Below are 15,349 nucleotides of genomic sequence, written 5' to 3' on the forward strand. Positions count from 1 at the left end.
AAGTACTAAAATGTGCTTTATACCACCCTAGTTAGAAAAAGTAATGCCGATTTTTTTCTTTTTCCTTTCAAAACACTAATCATCTAGGGCTGTCCTCAGTACTGGCCTGAAGAAGGGATGCTGCGATATGGCCCAATCCAAGTGGAATGTATGTCTTGTTCTATGGATTGTGATGTGATCAATCGGATTTTTAGGATATGCAATCTAACAAGAGTAAGTCATTGTTTAATTATTCTAACTGAGCTAACCCACAGCGTGAATTAAGATCATCTCCATGATGATGAAATCCATTCAGACAAAAGGGAGAACAGAATGAATAAATACTGCATAGTCAATCCTGGAGTTATTAAGAACAAAACATGCATTCTAAAAAACAGAAAAGAGAAATGCTGGAAGATGGGTTTTCTAGGAAGTTTCTAGAATAACGTATTGTTTCTGGAAATCAAATTCAGGTGCACTGGCTCAAATGACTTTGATTGCCTGGGTCTGGCCCCTGAGTTAGCGTTAAACTTACCTCAGGAATGGCTGCATGTTTTATTAGTGTGAATGTGCACCCAGAAAAGGCTAGCAAAGAAAAATAATAATATAATAACAATAATAATACTAGAGAAGCTGTACCTCAGGAGGAAAGGATGTGCCATGTCAGGGAGACCCTTGCAGAAGGGCTCCATCTCACTACTCCAAGTCCTGCCTATAAAGAAACACCCAGGCATGAAAGGAGAGGTAAATCACAGCCATCACTGATTCTCCTCCCACCTACAGTTTCATTTTTCTAAATGTCCAACCTCTGGTTCATCCCAGAGCTGGATATAGAACCAGAGCACCAGCCACTGTGCCTTTTCTCAGGAATGAAGTTGCAACTGTTGTCCTCAGTAAACCTTCTTTCCCTGACTCTTACGTGTTTTTCACTAAATGACAGTTAAGTTTGGGGGTCTCTCCTTTCAAAACCAAGTTACAATAATGAAAATGACCTAGAATATGTAACCAAATAGCAAGCAGAATTTGGAAAGAAAGCATTGGTAATTTTCATGAAATTTTGTTCTTTTTAAAGAGAAATATTGCTCTGTTTTTAAAATACAAGGTCTATGTTTGCAAATCATATTAGTATGTGATTAGGATTGTTTGTCACGTTCCAGTGTTTTTCATAGCAAAATGACTACACGTGTGTCTCGTTAATAAGTCTATAAATAAATAACTATAAGCAAAGGATAAGATCATATCCAATTCTATTGTTCATTTTAGTAGAGAAAAAAGGAAAACTTCAATCATGTCATAATCGTCATGCATATCTTAGGCATCAAATTAAGTGGAATCTCATTATGTCTGCACATCTGTTACATTTTGGTTCTAGAATTATTTTAGCTGAGAAACCATAGCTGTTGAAATAAGAAAGTAAGAACCGTCTGTTGAACTAATTGAGCTGTTTACAGGGAAAAAAATTCTAGGAACTGTAATCTGTATTACATTTTTTGTCAGCATTTTGCTTATGTATTTTATTTTATTTCTTCTGTATTTGGTGTATTTGCCCCAATTGGTTCACAGTTTTTTCTGTTTTCAATATCATCATTTAATATCATTCAACCACCAGATATTTATTACGCACCAACAACAAATTTGGCATTGTACAAGATACCAAAAGATGCATGAGCCCTTATCATATGCACTTCAGTTCTGAGGACTTATGATATATGGCTTATTTATTTATTACATATTCTCTCTTACATTTTCATTTGAACATCTAAGGTTTTGATTCATTCTTTCAACAATACTACCCTTTAGAAAATATCATGCTAGGTTCTTGTGATATAGAGTTAAAAAAAAGAAAAAAAGAGGGACAAAGAAATATTTCCTTGCTCTTAAGAACTTTATATTTTATCAGGGAAGATAAACATTAAACAGCTAGTAGAATTATCATTTACTTCCAATTATGATAAATTTTACAGAGAAAAAGTACAGAATACAAAATATTTAACTGGGTGATCTGAACTTGCTGGGTGATCAGAGAGGATTTCTTTGAGGAAGTGATATTTAAGCCAAAATCTAAAGAATTAGTAGGAATTACTTAGAGCAGGGTTATCAGCCATCCTGGTTGGCCTGCAATTGAGAGGTCTCCCATGGCACACAAGTGTCAGTACTAAAACTAGAAGAGTCCCAGGCAAACCAGGACAAGTTGGTAACCCTTTTGGAATTGAGAAGGGCAAGGAAGAAGGACATATTCAAAGCAAAGAGAATAGGATGTGCTAACTCCCCCTGGTAGAAAGATTATGATTTGATCAATGGATTAAACTTGAACTTGAATAATGTGTTAGAATGAGGAAAGATTGGGGAAGGTGGCAGAGCCACATCATGTAAGGATTTTTAAACCATCATAGGGATTTGGATATTATGCTAAGATCTTTGGAAACCATTAAAGCAGGGGAATTCCAAGACCATATTTGCATTTCAAAATACTCATGATGACTGTGATAAGAACGGATTGGAAGGAGAAGGGAATGGATTTGAACGTTATTTAGGGCGTATAATCCTGGGAATTAATTATTAACTATGGGGTGTAAGGGAAGTGTAAAGGATGATTCTCATATTTCCTGCTTGTGTAACTTAGCATGTTTCTGTATGGTATGTAATATTTAGAACTTTCATTGGCTAGATTTAATGCAATGTAGATATCATTTAGATCATGGTATTATTGATATTCATCCTATTATTATGGTATTAATGATATGCACCCTATTATTTTTTATTAAAGATCAATCCCAACTTGTTTACATAAAAATCTTTTTCTCTCTACAGCCACAGGAAGGTTATCTGATGGTGCAGCAGTTTCAGTATTTAGGGTGGGCTTCTCATCGAGAAGTGCCTGGCTCCAAACGGTCATTTTTGAAACTGATACTCCAAGTGGAAAAATGGCAGGAGGAGTGCGAGGAAGGGGAAGGCCGGACGATCATTCACTGCCTGTGAGTGTGGCGGCTCAGCCTGCCCTTCAGGTGTCCTTGGTGCTCACTGCTTTGCCTTCTCTGTGTTAGGGAGGACCCAATCCACATCTTACACCCCTCCATAGTTATTTTTAAATGGGCTTCCTGTCACATGGTTCTATAAGTAACTACTAACTTAAATTTTTGTATTTTTAAAAATATAGATTATTGTAACTATTTTGAACACTACTCTGAACCACTTTTCTGGTTTATACAGTTTGCAAATACATCAGAATCTCAAGGCATCTAGATTGCAGCATTCTATGCTGGTAGCATACTTGAGCTAACTTCATCCATCAGCCTCCTCCTCAGTGCTGTGCACAGACACACACACATGAAGCTAAATTAGGAGATGAATGCGAAAAAAAGTCAACATGATAATGTTTTCTTTCCCCAACATTCATAACAGTGTGCCCCACGGCCACTAAAAGCTGCCATCTCAAATGCCTTTGCCTTCTTTGCTTTCAGAAATGGTGGCGGGCGAAGTGGCATGTTCTGTGCTATAGGCATTGTTGTCGAAATGGTGAAACGGCAAAATGTTGTTGATGTTTTCCATGCAGTGAAGACACTAAGAAACAGCAAACCAAACATGGTGGAAGCTCCGGTGAGTCATGGGACCTTACACTTAGAAGAGATCTCAGAAGTTAGCTAGTCATAAGCTTCCTTGTTGATTTGACTTGATGCATACATAGGGAATCAGATGTGTGAATGTGCCATTACTGATCGATTGCTGGGTCTCCTCCTCTACCCTCCTAAAGTCATAATCATAAGTCACAACTGCTTATGATGAAGAAAGCAGTTTTCGTCTATTTAGGAAACGTATAGGATATTTTCTGTTATCACCAAAAAAATATTTGCTGCAATAATCTTTGGTAAATGATTCTATAATAAGAATGAATTCTGCTATCTAATCTTTATTCTTGTTTATTTTTATTTCTTAGAACCTCGTGAGTTAACTGGTAAATATTAATCTGGGGGATGCACTGATAAGTTGCATCAGTACTCTTGGCACCCAATATTTTTAAAAGTTGGCTGAAATTTATTTTAGTCATTATCCATAATTCATTTTCTTATCAGATTATAAATTGTTCAACTGTCCTAGTTGACAGTTTTCAGCTTTCAGCTGCTGGAGAGCGTTTGGAAATCTGGCTAACTACAGAATTTTAGTCTGCTGTCAATAGAAACTAATGGTTGGAACAGGAAAATTAATAGTCGATAATTAAAGTACTTAATAATTTCTTTGGATATTTGATCTTTTACATAAAAAATGGGATGGGTGTTATGGACTGGATCAAGTTATCACTGCAACATATTGGAAACCAGAATTAAGTACCTATAGCTAGAATTGTTACAGTTTTGTCATGGTTAGGGAAAACTATTTGTGTAGCACATGTGAAAAAGTACCTCTTAGATGGTGGTTTTCCTTAGTCAAAGCAGGAAAATTTTGTAGGGACCACACCTGTGTGTGTGTGCAGCTTCTAATGTGAACTACGGTTCTTATGTTAATAGACACTGACTTTCTTGGACTAAAAATGATGATTCTTTAACTACTGTGTCCTGTTAGAGACCACCATCTAGGAAACTTTTCACTTTTAGGTTACGTTGCTCAACTACTGACACAGAAGTAAGTGGGGGCAGCTCACTGTCCCTTTGGGAGTAAGTCCCAGCTCAAACAACCAACCCTAATGAGTGGCACTGTAGCGGAAAGTAGATGCGATCCTCATCTGCTGAAAGCACAGCTTACTCAACCTGCTCATTAGATTAGCCTTCACTACCCCTTTGCCTGTCTGGTCACTGGAGAAACCACTATCTTTTCAGATAGTTGCCTCAGCAGTAAAGGGAGAAAAAAAGGACGTGTGCTTATTTCTACTGAAAATGGTTTTCTGTTTCATTAATATTGAGTAGAGTAAATGCAATTATTTTTAAGCACCCATAGTCTTTTGTTCTTTTCTCTTTCCCTCTCTATCACCATGGTATCTTAGGTTCATGGCATGGAATACTTGGCTCATTCTGCCAGTGGTGTCTGCTGATTTAATTTGTATTTTGAATAGTCTTTATGATAATTAGTAAGTTATGTCAGAGAACTCCTTTTTTTTTTTTTGCATAATGCTTTCTGAAATCCTCAGGACTCAAGACCACACAGTTCATAGGATGCTTCTTGAGCTTTCCAGGGCCTATAAAATCAGAACACAACTTCTACATGTTTACAAAATGAGAGCTACTAGGTGTGTGTATATGGGGGGACTTATGGAGGGGTACTGTATGCAGAGTAAGAAAGAAAGTTAAACTTCTCTAACAGATTTTACTTCTAAGGAGGTAGAAGTAATTTTGTGGTTTACACATACGGGTGTGGTGGGATCAGGTCTGGAGCAGCTGTGTATTGCATACTCACAGAAAAGTAAACCAGAAAAACCAAGGCATCATTGTTGCTTGCCCTACATTTACCAAGATGATCAGATAACTACAATGAGCAATTCAAGAAACCTTTAAAGCATTTTCACCACTTCCTGCTCATGGATTGTTCACACAAGAAGTGCACTGCTTCTTGAGACAAAATCTGAAGAGTGAGGTTTATGTTGTTTCACTTTCACGAATGATAGCAGACTTCTACCCCTTCTCCAAATCCCCTCAAGTCCCCTCCACCCCATCCCAACCCTCTGGCGGTTATTGCAGTTGGCTGAGCAAGATGATGTTGATTTCAGCTGGTGTGCCTGCAATGGAGGTGGAGAAAGGAGGATGGGTTTGAGGTATTTGGCAGGTAGAATTCTTAGGTCTTTCAGATTGAATGTGTAATGGTTATATATTTAAGCTCTTCACAGTTTTAAGATTTCTCACATAAACTTTATCTCCATCTCTCGGATCAACACTTCTTAAAATCAAATCATCAGTGGGGCAGATCCTGGTCTCTGAATTCAACTCTTTACTTCCAAACCTAACTCTGGTTCCCCACCTTTATTTAAAAAAAAAAAAAAAATTCTGTGGTTAAACTCTCCATTCTTGAACATTCCAAAGAGTTACTGTTTTCCTTTACATTCATGTTCCATGTATCCTGCTTCAACACCCCACCCTCTGATTAGTGTTTAATCAGGATTAATGATTCAGTTCAGTGTGCTGTTGAGTTGAAGGGACAAATTTGGCAAGGAAATTTAGACTGTAAACAAAATTGCTGGAGACCAATTAAAAACACAAGTACTTTTCCCTTCTTTGGATACGCTTGCCACAGTGATGGGCTAATTTAAATCACACCTACTTGGGTAGGATGGGTACAGACCTCTTGGGGAAAGTCAGCTTTTTTTTTTTTTTCACCCTAGTTTAGTGCTGGAGGCACCTGGAAGTTCTCTTTAGAAATCACCTGTTTTTTATATTGTTCTCCAGTTCGACCTGAACTTTATTGACTTTGGGCTGATATGGGGAGTTTTTAATAAATTACATATTATAGGTAATAATTTATGGTACAGTCTCTGAATTTTTCCAAATTCTGATAATGGAACAAGGATGGATTTGGAGAGGGGAAGCAGTTATAACAAAAAATTCATTGCCAACCAAGTTGTCTTAAATATTTAAAGGCAGCAGAAATAAATTTTCAAGTATGAATAGGCTCAGTAATTTAAAAACCATTAACTGTAATTGAAAAATTTACTTAAATGTTCTGATGGACCAAAAACTGTATCAGAAATTATGAACTTGTAATTGAGAACTTACATTTTAAAATGACTGTCTTATTTTTTTTTAATCCTAAGGTAATATGGGGAAGAGTATTTGCCCATGCTCATTGTAGCACTATATATACTAGAAAAGAATAGCAATGTAACAATCTATATTTTAGATTTTTATGTGGTATTAAAATTATCTTAAAAGTAATGTTTAATAACATGGAAAAAGGCTCATAACAGTGGTAAGCACAAGGAAGTAAAATTGTAAATTATATTCTGAAATATACATATAATTACATTTAGTCTGAAATAATTATTTCAGTCATGCATAAAAATAGACTCAAGCAAAGTAAGACAAGACTTTTTTTTTTTACAGTGATTTCTTCTGAAAATAAAATTATAAAAGCCCTTTTTCTGACTCTTTATATTTTTCTATGCTGGAAAATTTTTCTATAATCATCAGGTATTACAATCCTTATCATATAAAGAATTTCTTTAGATTTAAAAACAATTTGAAGTAGGAGCAAGTTCACAGAAATGTTGCTATATTAGGTAACTTTCTTGGGGTAAAGTAGGAACATGTTGGAAGTTAAGCAGTTATCTTAGGTTAGTTGTCTTTTTCTTACTCCCTTGTTATGGTTTCTTTGAAATGTTCTTTTATTGTATGTTTGTTTTCTTTTTAACTTTTTCTTTCATACAGTTGATTTAAAAAAGAAGGGAAAGTTAAAAAAAAAAAAAAAAAAGGGAAAAAAAAGATGTAGTGCCCCCTTGAGGAGCCTGTGGAGAATGCAGGGGTATTCGCCTACCCCACCTCCATGGTTGCTAACATGACCACAGACATAGGGGACTGGTGGTTTGATGGGTTGGGCCCTCTACCACAGGTTTTACCCTTGGGAAGACGGTTGCTGCAAAGGAGAGGCTAGGCCTCCCTATGGTTGTGCCTAAGAGCCTCCTCCCGAATGCCTCTTTGTTGCTCAGATGTGGCCCTGTCTCTCTAGCTAAGCCAACTTGAAAGGTGAAATCACTGCCCTCCCCCCTACGTGGGATCAGACACCCAGGGGAGTGAATCTCCCTGGCAACGTGGAATATGACTCCCGGGGAGGAATGTAGACCTGGCATCGTGGGACGGAGAACATCTTCTTGACCAAAAGGGGGATGTGAAAGGAAATGAAATAAACTTCAGTGGCAGAGAGAATCCAAAAGGAGCCGAGAGGTCACTCTGGTGGGCACTCTTACGCACACTTTAGACAACCCTTCTTAGGTTCTAAAGAATTGGGGTAGCTGGTGGTGGATACCTGAAACTATCAAACTACAACCCAGAACCCATGAATCTCGAAGACAGTTGTATAAAAATGTAGCTTATGAGGGGTGACAAGGGGATTGGGAAAGCCATTAGGACCACACTCCACTTCGTCTAGTTTATGGATGGATGAGTAGAAAAATAGGGGAAGGAAACAAACAGACAAAGGTACCCAGTGTTCTTTTTTACTTCAATTGCTCTTTTTCACTCTAATTATTATTCTTGTTATTCTTGTGTGTGTGCTAATGAAGGTGTCAGGGATTGATTTGGGTGATGAATGTACAACTATGTAATGGTACTGTGAACAATCGAAAGTACGATTTGTATGACTGCGTGGTATATGAATATATCTCAATGAAATGAAGATTAAAAAAAAAAAAAACTATATCTCAATCATTTATCTAGTTTCCACATAGACAATGATGGCATCTTAAATAATAGGAGTTTTATTTCCTTTATAATTCTTAATATTTTTCCGTTTTATTGCTCTAGCTTGGACATTCAGTAAAAGTTTAAACAAAAATGATCATAGCAGTCACTCTCATTTTGCACTGGATTTTAAAAGCAATGCATTTAATGTTTCACCATTAAGTGTGATTTTGTTGTATGATTTTTGTAGATAATGTTATCAGATTAAGAATAAACTCTGTTCCTAGTTTGCTGAGTTGTAAAAAAAAAAAAAAAAAAAAAACACAATTTGATAGGGAAAAGAGGCAAAGATAGCATATTGCTTTACATCAAGCTTCTTTTCCTTAAATAGGGATCAAAAACTCATGTAAAATATGTCTACACAGATATTAAAAGTCTACTGAAAAAAATCATATCGTTCTTGAATAATCTGAACTGACTGTTAAGTATTTATTTGGTAGCTGTTAATCACCCTCAGCCTTCTTTTTCTTAACTTCTCAACCCCTTTGTTTTAATGTCTTTCAGGAGCAGTACCGTTTCTGCTATGAGGTAGCTTTGGAGTATCTGGAATCCTCTTAGTTGAGCGAGACTTTCCAAAGTGCGTCCAAACAGAATCTTGTTCACCTGTTGATCCAGCAGTTGTTGTACCTGTTGCACCTGTGCAGAAAGACTTTACAGTGGGGGGTGGGGAACTTTTACATTCAAGAGGTAAAAGTATTTTTCTTATGAAGCTGTGTATCTTAATAAAGAAGACTCCATTCGTTTCTATTGCTGTATTAAAGCATCACTGTTTCGTGCCACTATATTTTAAAAGAACCGGATTCAAAAGACCTGGTCCAATGAGAACTTATCAGTGTTTGTACAGTGAATATGCAGCCTTTTCTCTCCTGGTTTCAGTAGAGCCACCACCCTTGTTGCATGAATTAATACTTCCTACGTGGCGTTTTTCTCCCTTTGTAAGATAAAGGACATTGAATCTTTAAAGGAAGAAAAAAGAAAAGCTGGGCAAATTCATAGTAAAGTTCATTTTTTATATGTCTCAAGTGTAGCAGATCTCTATATAAATATATAAATATATATAACTGGCTTATTTTCTTTTACTGTGCAATGATGGCTGGATCATTTAAAGTTCTTTTTAGATAATAACATAAGCCAAAGACTCACATGTAAATATGTCTATATGGAGAAAGCACATTATATTTATTGGTTACTCGCATTCCTTTTTTGATGGCTAAAATACTACCACCACACAACCATTTTTTTTTCCTGAAGAAAGCTTTTTCTTTAGCTAAAATCAATTGTAAACGATTTTTGTAGATTATTTTTTGTATGTTGTAGTGTAAGTAGAGGACAAACTTTTTAATCCATAAACCAGGAGGCAATGTTCTTTATAGTGATTCTCTTGTGTACGTGCTTGTGAATTAAATTTATGTAAAACACCTTGGCAATTGGGTCTTCTAATATAGGACCAAATTAAAACATTTTGCTGAAAATGTATAGTTTTTCAGTTTCCTTAGGTAAATAATGGTTTGGTGATCACAGATGAAGAGTGCACACACTCAAAGGCCTTGCTGAAGACTTAAGCAATGTTGAACATAGCCTTGATGCATTCTTTAAATTTTAAAGGAATCGATCTTTTCAGCCTGTGTGCAAGCACTGGTCAAGAACTCAAGATGGCAACATTTATGCTTTCAGGGTCAAGTTTTAGCAAACTGTAAACTGTCAAGGTGAGGAAATGTTTCTTTTGATGTTTACATGCACAAGCTTTGGGTTCTGCCCATAGAAAGTGTGAATAAATCAATGCCAGATTCCTGTTTTGTGCATTGTCATGAGATTCCTAAGTGAACCTTTCTAAATGTGGTCTTGTTCAGATGCTCCATGTAGCTGTAACTCCACATTATCAGCTTGCAGTTTGTTATCGACTAAAGCATTCCAGTATCCTCTTTCTAGATTTAGATTGCCAGTATATGACATGGTGCTTATAAAAATTTAATTAAAGTAAGAGTGAAATAAAAGTTTTTATAATTACAACTATCTGCTAATTTTCATGCTCTCACTCCCAAATAAATAGCCTATTCCTACAGTCATTGACACAAGTAGACCAAAAAATTCTATTAAAAGCGAAATTAATGTCCTAGCAATAGTTTCTTTAATTTTTCTTTCCTTTAAATTGAATGCCATAAAGTCCAGGTGACTTTTATATAATATATATTTCCTTACTTCTTCCTTATAACAAACTTTACAAATAGTAATAATTACCCCTGTTTTATAGATAATGAAATTGAAGCTGAGAAAATAAATGATTTGTCAACAGATGCAAATCTGAGTCTGACTTAGCAACTCATTCTCTTCTACTAAACACACTGGTTCCCCTGTGGCATGACAAAGAGAATTTGGCACTTCATCCTTCTCGTTCCTCATTCAGTGATTTTCTCATAATATGTTTTCATTATGGATATCTTCAAACTCCCATTTGTGCTCTACATTATTAGAACATTTGTGACTTTCATTAGTAAGAATTCAGGTAAACAGACTTTCTCTTTTTTTTGGAAGACTAATTTCCTTTAAAACATGGAGGAAATAAAAGAAAACAATCACAGGAATTCACCCAAACTCACCTAGGACTTCTTCACCCAGTAATGATGCCAGTTCTATGAAGGATTCTGCTATGCTGTGTGACTTTGATTTGTTTCAACTCAAACCATTGCACCTGCCTACCACCACGAGCACCACAAATTCAGCTAGCTGTCTACAAAGGTCAGAGGGAGGAGGCCTTCAAAATTCAGGCAAAGAATCAGAGGGGTCCTTTCTCTCTGACAGGAAATAAAAATGGTACACTTGCTTTATTGGGGCACCACAGAGGCCAGTTCATCAGTAGACAGTTGGTGTGTGGGTGGGGGACCTAAATCTCTTTATCTTAATGCCCATATTCTGAAAGTCATACTTTATACTTCTGTGGAACTTCCTGCCATTATCTCGTGCATAGCTCTGTCCCCTTGGACAGAAGATGTCCTGACAGAGTTCTTAAAAGTGGCCATGCCTTTCATAGCTAAGAACCTCCTCTTCCTGTATCAGTTATTCTTTATTGCCTATCTTGAAGTTAAATTTTATAGAACCCTTTCCTATATAGTATCAATAGGGAAATGTTGGAAGTATATGGACCAACGACACACAAGCAGCTGGAAGTTTATGAGTTTTAGCCAAGTACTCCTGAAAATCATTGTTAGCCCTCTAATTTGAGCTGCTTAGCTGTTGGGGATTAAATCGTGTCCCCCATAAAGTTATGTTCAAATCCTAACTCCTGGTCCTGTGGGGCTGTGAATGTGTTTGTAAATAGGACCTTTAAAGATGTTATTAGTTTAGGTGTGGACTCATTTGTGAAGAGAACCTTCAAAGGTCTTATTGAATTGAGGCAACATTGAATCATGGTAGTCTTTAAGTGTAAAACTGGAGTCTCTGTAAGCAAAGGAAATTTGAACACAAAGAAAGCCACGGGAGGAGAGCAAAGTGAGAGTCCTGTGATGGAGGATTGCCAGAATGCTACAAATCCTGGGAGGAAGCAAGCCCTGCCAATAACACTTGATGTTGGACTTGTAGTCTCCAAAACAGCAAGACAATTCGTTACTGCTGCTTAAGCCAACCCATTGTGTGCTATTTGTCATAGCAACTCTGAGAAACTAAGACACTAGGTTTTTTCTAATACTTAGTCTTTGGAAAAATGAACAGTCTTTTGATGAAGGCATTCCTGTATTGCAGCCAAATGATTTCTTGACAATTGAGTGATAGAAGATATTTTTGCCTGGACAAGGAGAGAGAGGAGACATGTTTGCCTCTATACTGATGTGCCAGTGCACTCATTCAATATGCACCTCACTGATAATCTCTTGGATTCCAGGAACTCATGGAATAAGCTTGGAAGTCAGACACCAGCAGCTGCTCCTTCCCCAAACTGCTCTATACCCAGAAAGTAGCATAAAGAAGTAAATGGGCCCCTGGCATCTGAAAATCATACTAGACACCAAAAAATTAAAATGCAGGAGAGATAAGACAGTCTGTTAGCTTTGGAAAACTGCCTTTGAGATTTGCTTGACTTTCATAGGAGAGTAGTCATTGTACATTTAGATTTAATTTCTATATCCATCAGCAAGCACTATTTTTTCATAACAAAATGGCCAGAAATCAGTATTCTGGCCCATCCTCCAGTGTAATATACAGACTATTGGTTACTATAAAATATTTCCATTGGCCAAAACTCCACAGCCTTCCTAGACTCATTTCAATGTTTTAGCAAGTAGCCCTATTTAATGTAGGGGCAATATGTTATTTTATTCAACACTACCCTAAGTGAACATAAAAGGCAGCTAGCTGTGCATCCCTTAATAATTTCTACTTGTATATTATTGTTTCATAAATTCTCCCTTGAGCTTATGGAGGCTTGGAGTGGGAGAGATATTATCTGAATTTGTTCACAACACTGGTCTATTCAAGCAGTCTGCAGAGTATTAAAATATTATCTTTTTGAAACTAAAAGGGAAAGCTCTGTTGGGGATCTATGTTAAGTAAGCTGTAAGTGGCTTCTAGAATACAAATTGTCCAAAAATCAATGGAAATGTAGTAGATATATTACACTACTGAACTTCCACCTTCTTCAAGTGAATTGAAATGCTAACCTGGAAGATAACAAATTCCAGAGGGGCACTGTTGTTATCAAATCCCAAAAGAAACCAAGGGAGGGATTTCTAAACCATTGAAGCAAATATAAGGTCCCTAAAGAATACCTAAAAGCTGTTTAATGTTAAAATCTGCCCAGGATGGGGAAAAGAGGATGAGATTTTTATAGCAGAGACCATCTCTCATGGTGTACTTATCAAATGTGGAAAATGATCTAAAATACCTGAAATAACACAGAAACTTGAGTTCTTATTTATTCTGACATAGTAGTATTAGATTTGACATAGTGTCATTACTGTATATATCTTATTAGTCTTATAAGTTATATAATCTTGATACAGTTTGGGGGATATGTAGTATTTAGACTGCCCCATAAAAAAATCCATCAGTGCTTAGAGGTAGTCTATTCAACTGTAGAGTAGGAAGAACTAAAATATCCAGATTGAATTATCAGTGAATTGTTTTCTTAAACAGAAATTAGTTTTACAGAAAGCCAAAGGCCATTCATTTAAACTATATTGCATAACCTGAGAGACAAAAACCAAACTGGGGAAAGTAAAGGAAATATGATTGTCAGGGCCTCCACTTATATTCATTGAGAAAGAGGAGTAGCAAACTTGGAGGGTGCTGTGTGGGAGGGAAACAGGCTAAGTAAGTTCCATAATGGTGGCTCAGGTTATGTGATTATAGCATAGACATCCTTAGCTTCTGCATTTTGTACTAGGAATATTCTTTACTTCTCCAAAAATATTTTGTCTCCCGTTTGTTTTAAAACACGTGTCCCTCATGGTCAATCTTGCATTTTCCCATTTTTGTTTACAAAATGGATACTGGAAATTCTGCCGTCTTCAACATTACTGTAAGAAACAGAATAACATGAGTTTGATGATGAATGGCAAAGGTTGTTTAACTCTAGGGCCAAAGGGGACAATGTGAGAAGCCAGCTTGCACTTAGGCTAGAGAGCACATCAGATCTCAAGAGGCTGACACTTAGCTCCCAGTGGTGTTTGCTGCATGGGGATATGGATCCAATGATGTCAGAACTTTCCATTTCTCAAGAATTATGGAACTCTAAAATTATATGTGAATTTTACACTGGCAATCAACTAAATTAAAAACCAACCAACAAAACTGGCCCAACAACTTTTTGCAGAACAAACAATACCTGGGTAAAGGCTGGATCTGGTGGACCATAACAGATCTGGTTTCCAGCTTGTGACTTTTGCTGCAGAATATCTACTGTTTTAAATGTTTTGCTGTTTTGAATTTTCAAAAATGTTTTAAAAGAAACATGATTTTTAGTTGCCTTAAATATCCATAAATTTTTCATCTTTATTCTTTGTGTCCTATTTGTCTTATCTTCTCACATATTTTCCTGTTTTAAATTAAGTGAAATGATTTTTTGACTCTTAAGGTGAAAATTTGAAAAAAGCAAGATCAATGTCTCTTTCTGCCCCCTCCACCTAGGTAAATTCAGAAAACCCAGGCCAGAAAGTATTTCACATATGTCACTTGGTAATCACCCCAAAATGATGACAAGAAAATAATAATTATTCTAAAATAATAGCATTGAGAATTCTAAAGGGGAACGCTTGTTTTGTGAGCCATGGGATGTTCAGAAACATTTTGCGGAAGAGCATCTGTGGAAACACCACACTTCCAGACTGTGGTGGTTCATGCTGACTTCCATGACAGGTGCAAAGCAGTATGGGTTCCTCCAGCCCACAATGGGAACCTGAACTCTGGTTTCTTAAATGTAACTACCTGAAGCATAGTCAGTAAACTGAAATTGATTTCTTTTCACTTTTTATGTTATATTCTTGGCATGATAAAGTGAGTATTTGTTAATTCCTTATTTTTCAATGTCATGTCCTTTGTTGCCTGTGATCAAATGTGGTTTGATCAAATTAAGGGAAAAAAATCATTTTCACATAAGAAATCACAAGATTGATTTCCCCATGAAATTGTAGAATATTAGAGGGGCATTAGAGATTACCAATTCGGGTGGCCTTATTGTTAAGGCCAAGAAATTAAAACTTAGAAAAGTCATCTGTCTATCAGTAAAAAGTTAGATGGTAAGTATTTTAGGTTTTGCAGGCCATTTTGTCTGTGTTGCACTTACTCAACTCTACCGTGAAGTGAGAAACAGTTATAGACAATGTGTAAATGAATGAGTATGCTGCGTTCTAACAAATTTTATTTACAAAAACAAGTGACTGGCTACATTTTTTGATCCCTGGTCTACTTGATGGATTCTGGACTGAGATCTTTGGCTCCAAGACTGATGTTTTTGTGGGTTCCTTTTCAGATCCTACACGACTAATATCTCCTTATTTGACCATTCA

The 15,349-nt window shown here is 36.5% G+C and overlaps 1 protein-coding gene across 5 annotated transcripts in view; it reads left to right on the forward strand.

Moving 5' to 3' along the window:
- The window catches only part of PTPRK (protein tyrosine phosphatase receptor type K), a 604,460-nt gene extending 594,317 nt beyond the window's left edge, over nucleotides 1-10,143 (forward strand). For 3 of the 5 annotated variants that reach the window (XM_037844170.1, XM_037844171.1, XM_037844173.1), the window contains 4 exons: nucleotides 88-213; nucleotides 2,791-2,954; nucleotides 3,441-3,576; nucleotides 8,859-8,994. In XM_037844170.1, coding sequence (XP_037700098.1) covers nucleotides 88-213; nucleotides 2,791-2,954; nucleotides 3,441-3,576; nucleotides 8,859-8,912 — 480 coding nt within the window. In that variant the 3' untranslated portion in view covers nucleotides 8,913-8,994. Of the gene's footprint in view, nucleotides 1-87; nucleotides 214-2,790; nucleotides 2,955-3,440; nucleotides 3,577-8,858 lie in introns of all 5 variants that reach the window. The other 2 variants (XM_037844175.1, XM_037844169.1) reach the window with 1 other exon arrangement.
- The last annotated feature ends 5,206 nt before the right edge of the window (nucleotides 10,144-15,349 follow it).

This window comes from Choloepus didactylus, chromosome 7 (genome assembly GCF_015220235.1).
Source record: "Choloepus didactylus isolate mChoDid1 chromosome 7, mChoDid1.pri, whole genome shotgun sequence".
NCBI classification, from domain to species: Eukaryota; Metazoa; Chordata; class Mammalia; order Pilosa; family Megalonychidae; genus Choloepus; species Choloepus didactylus.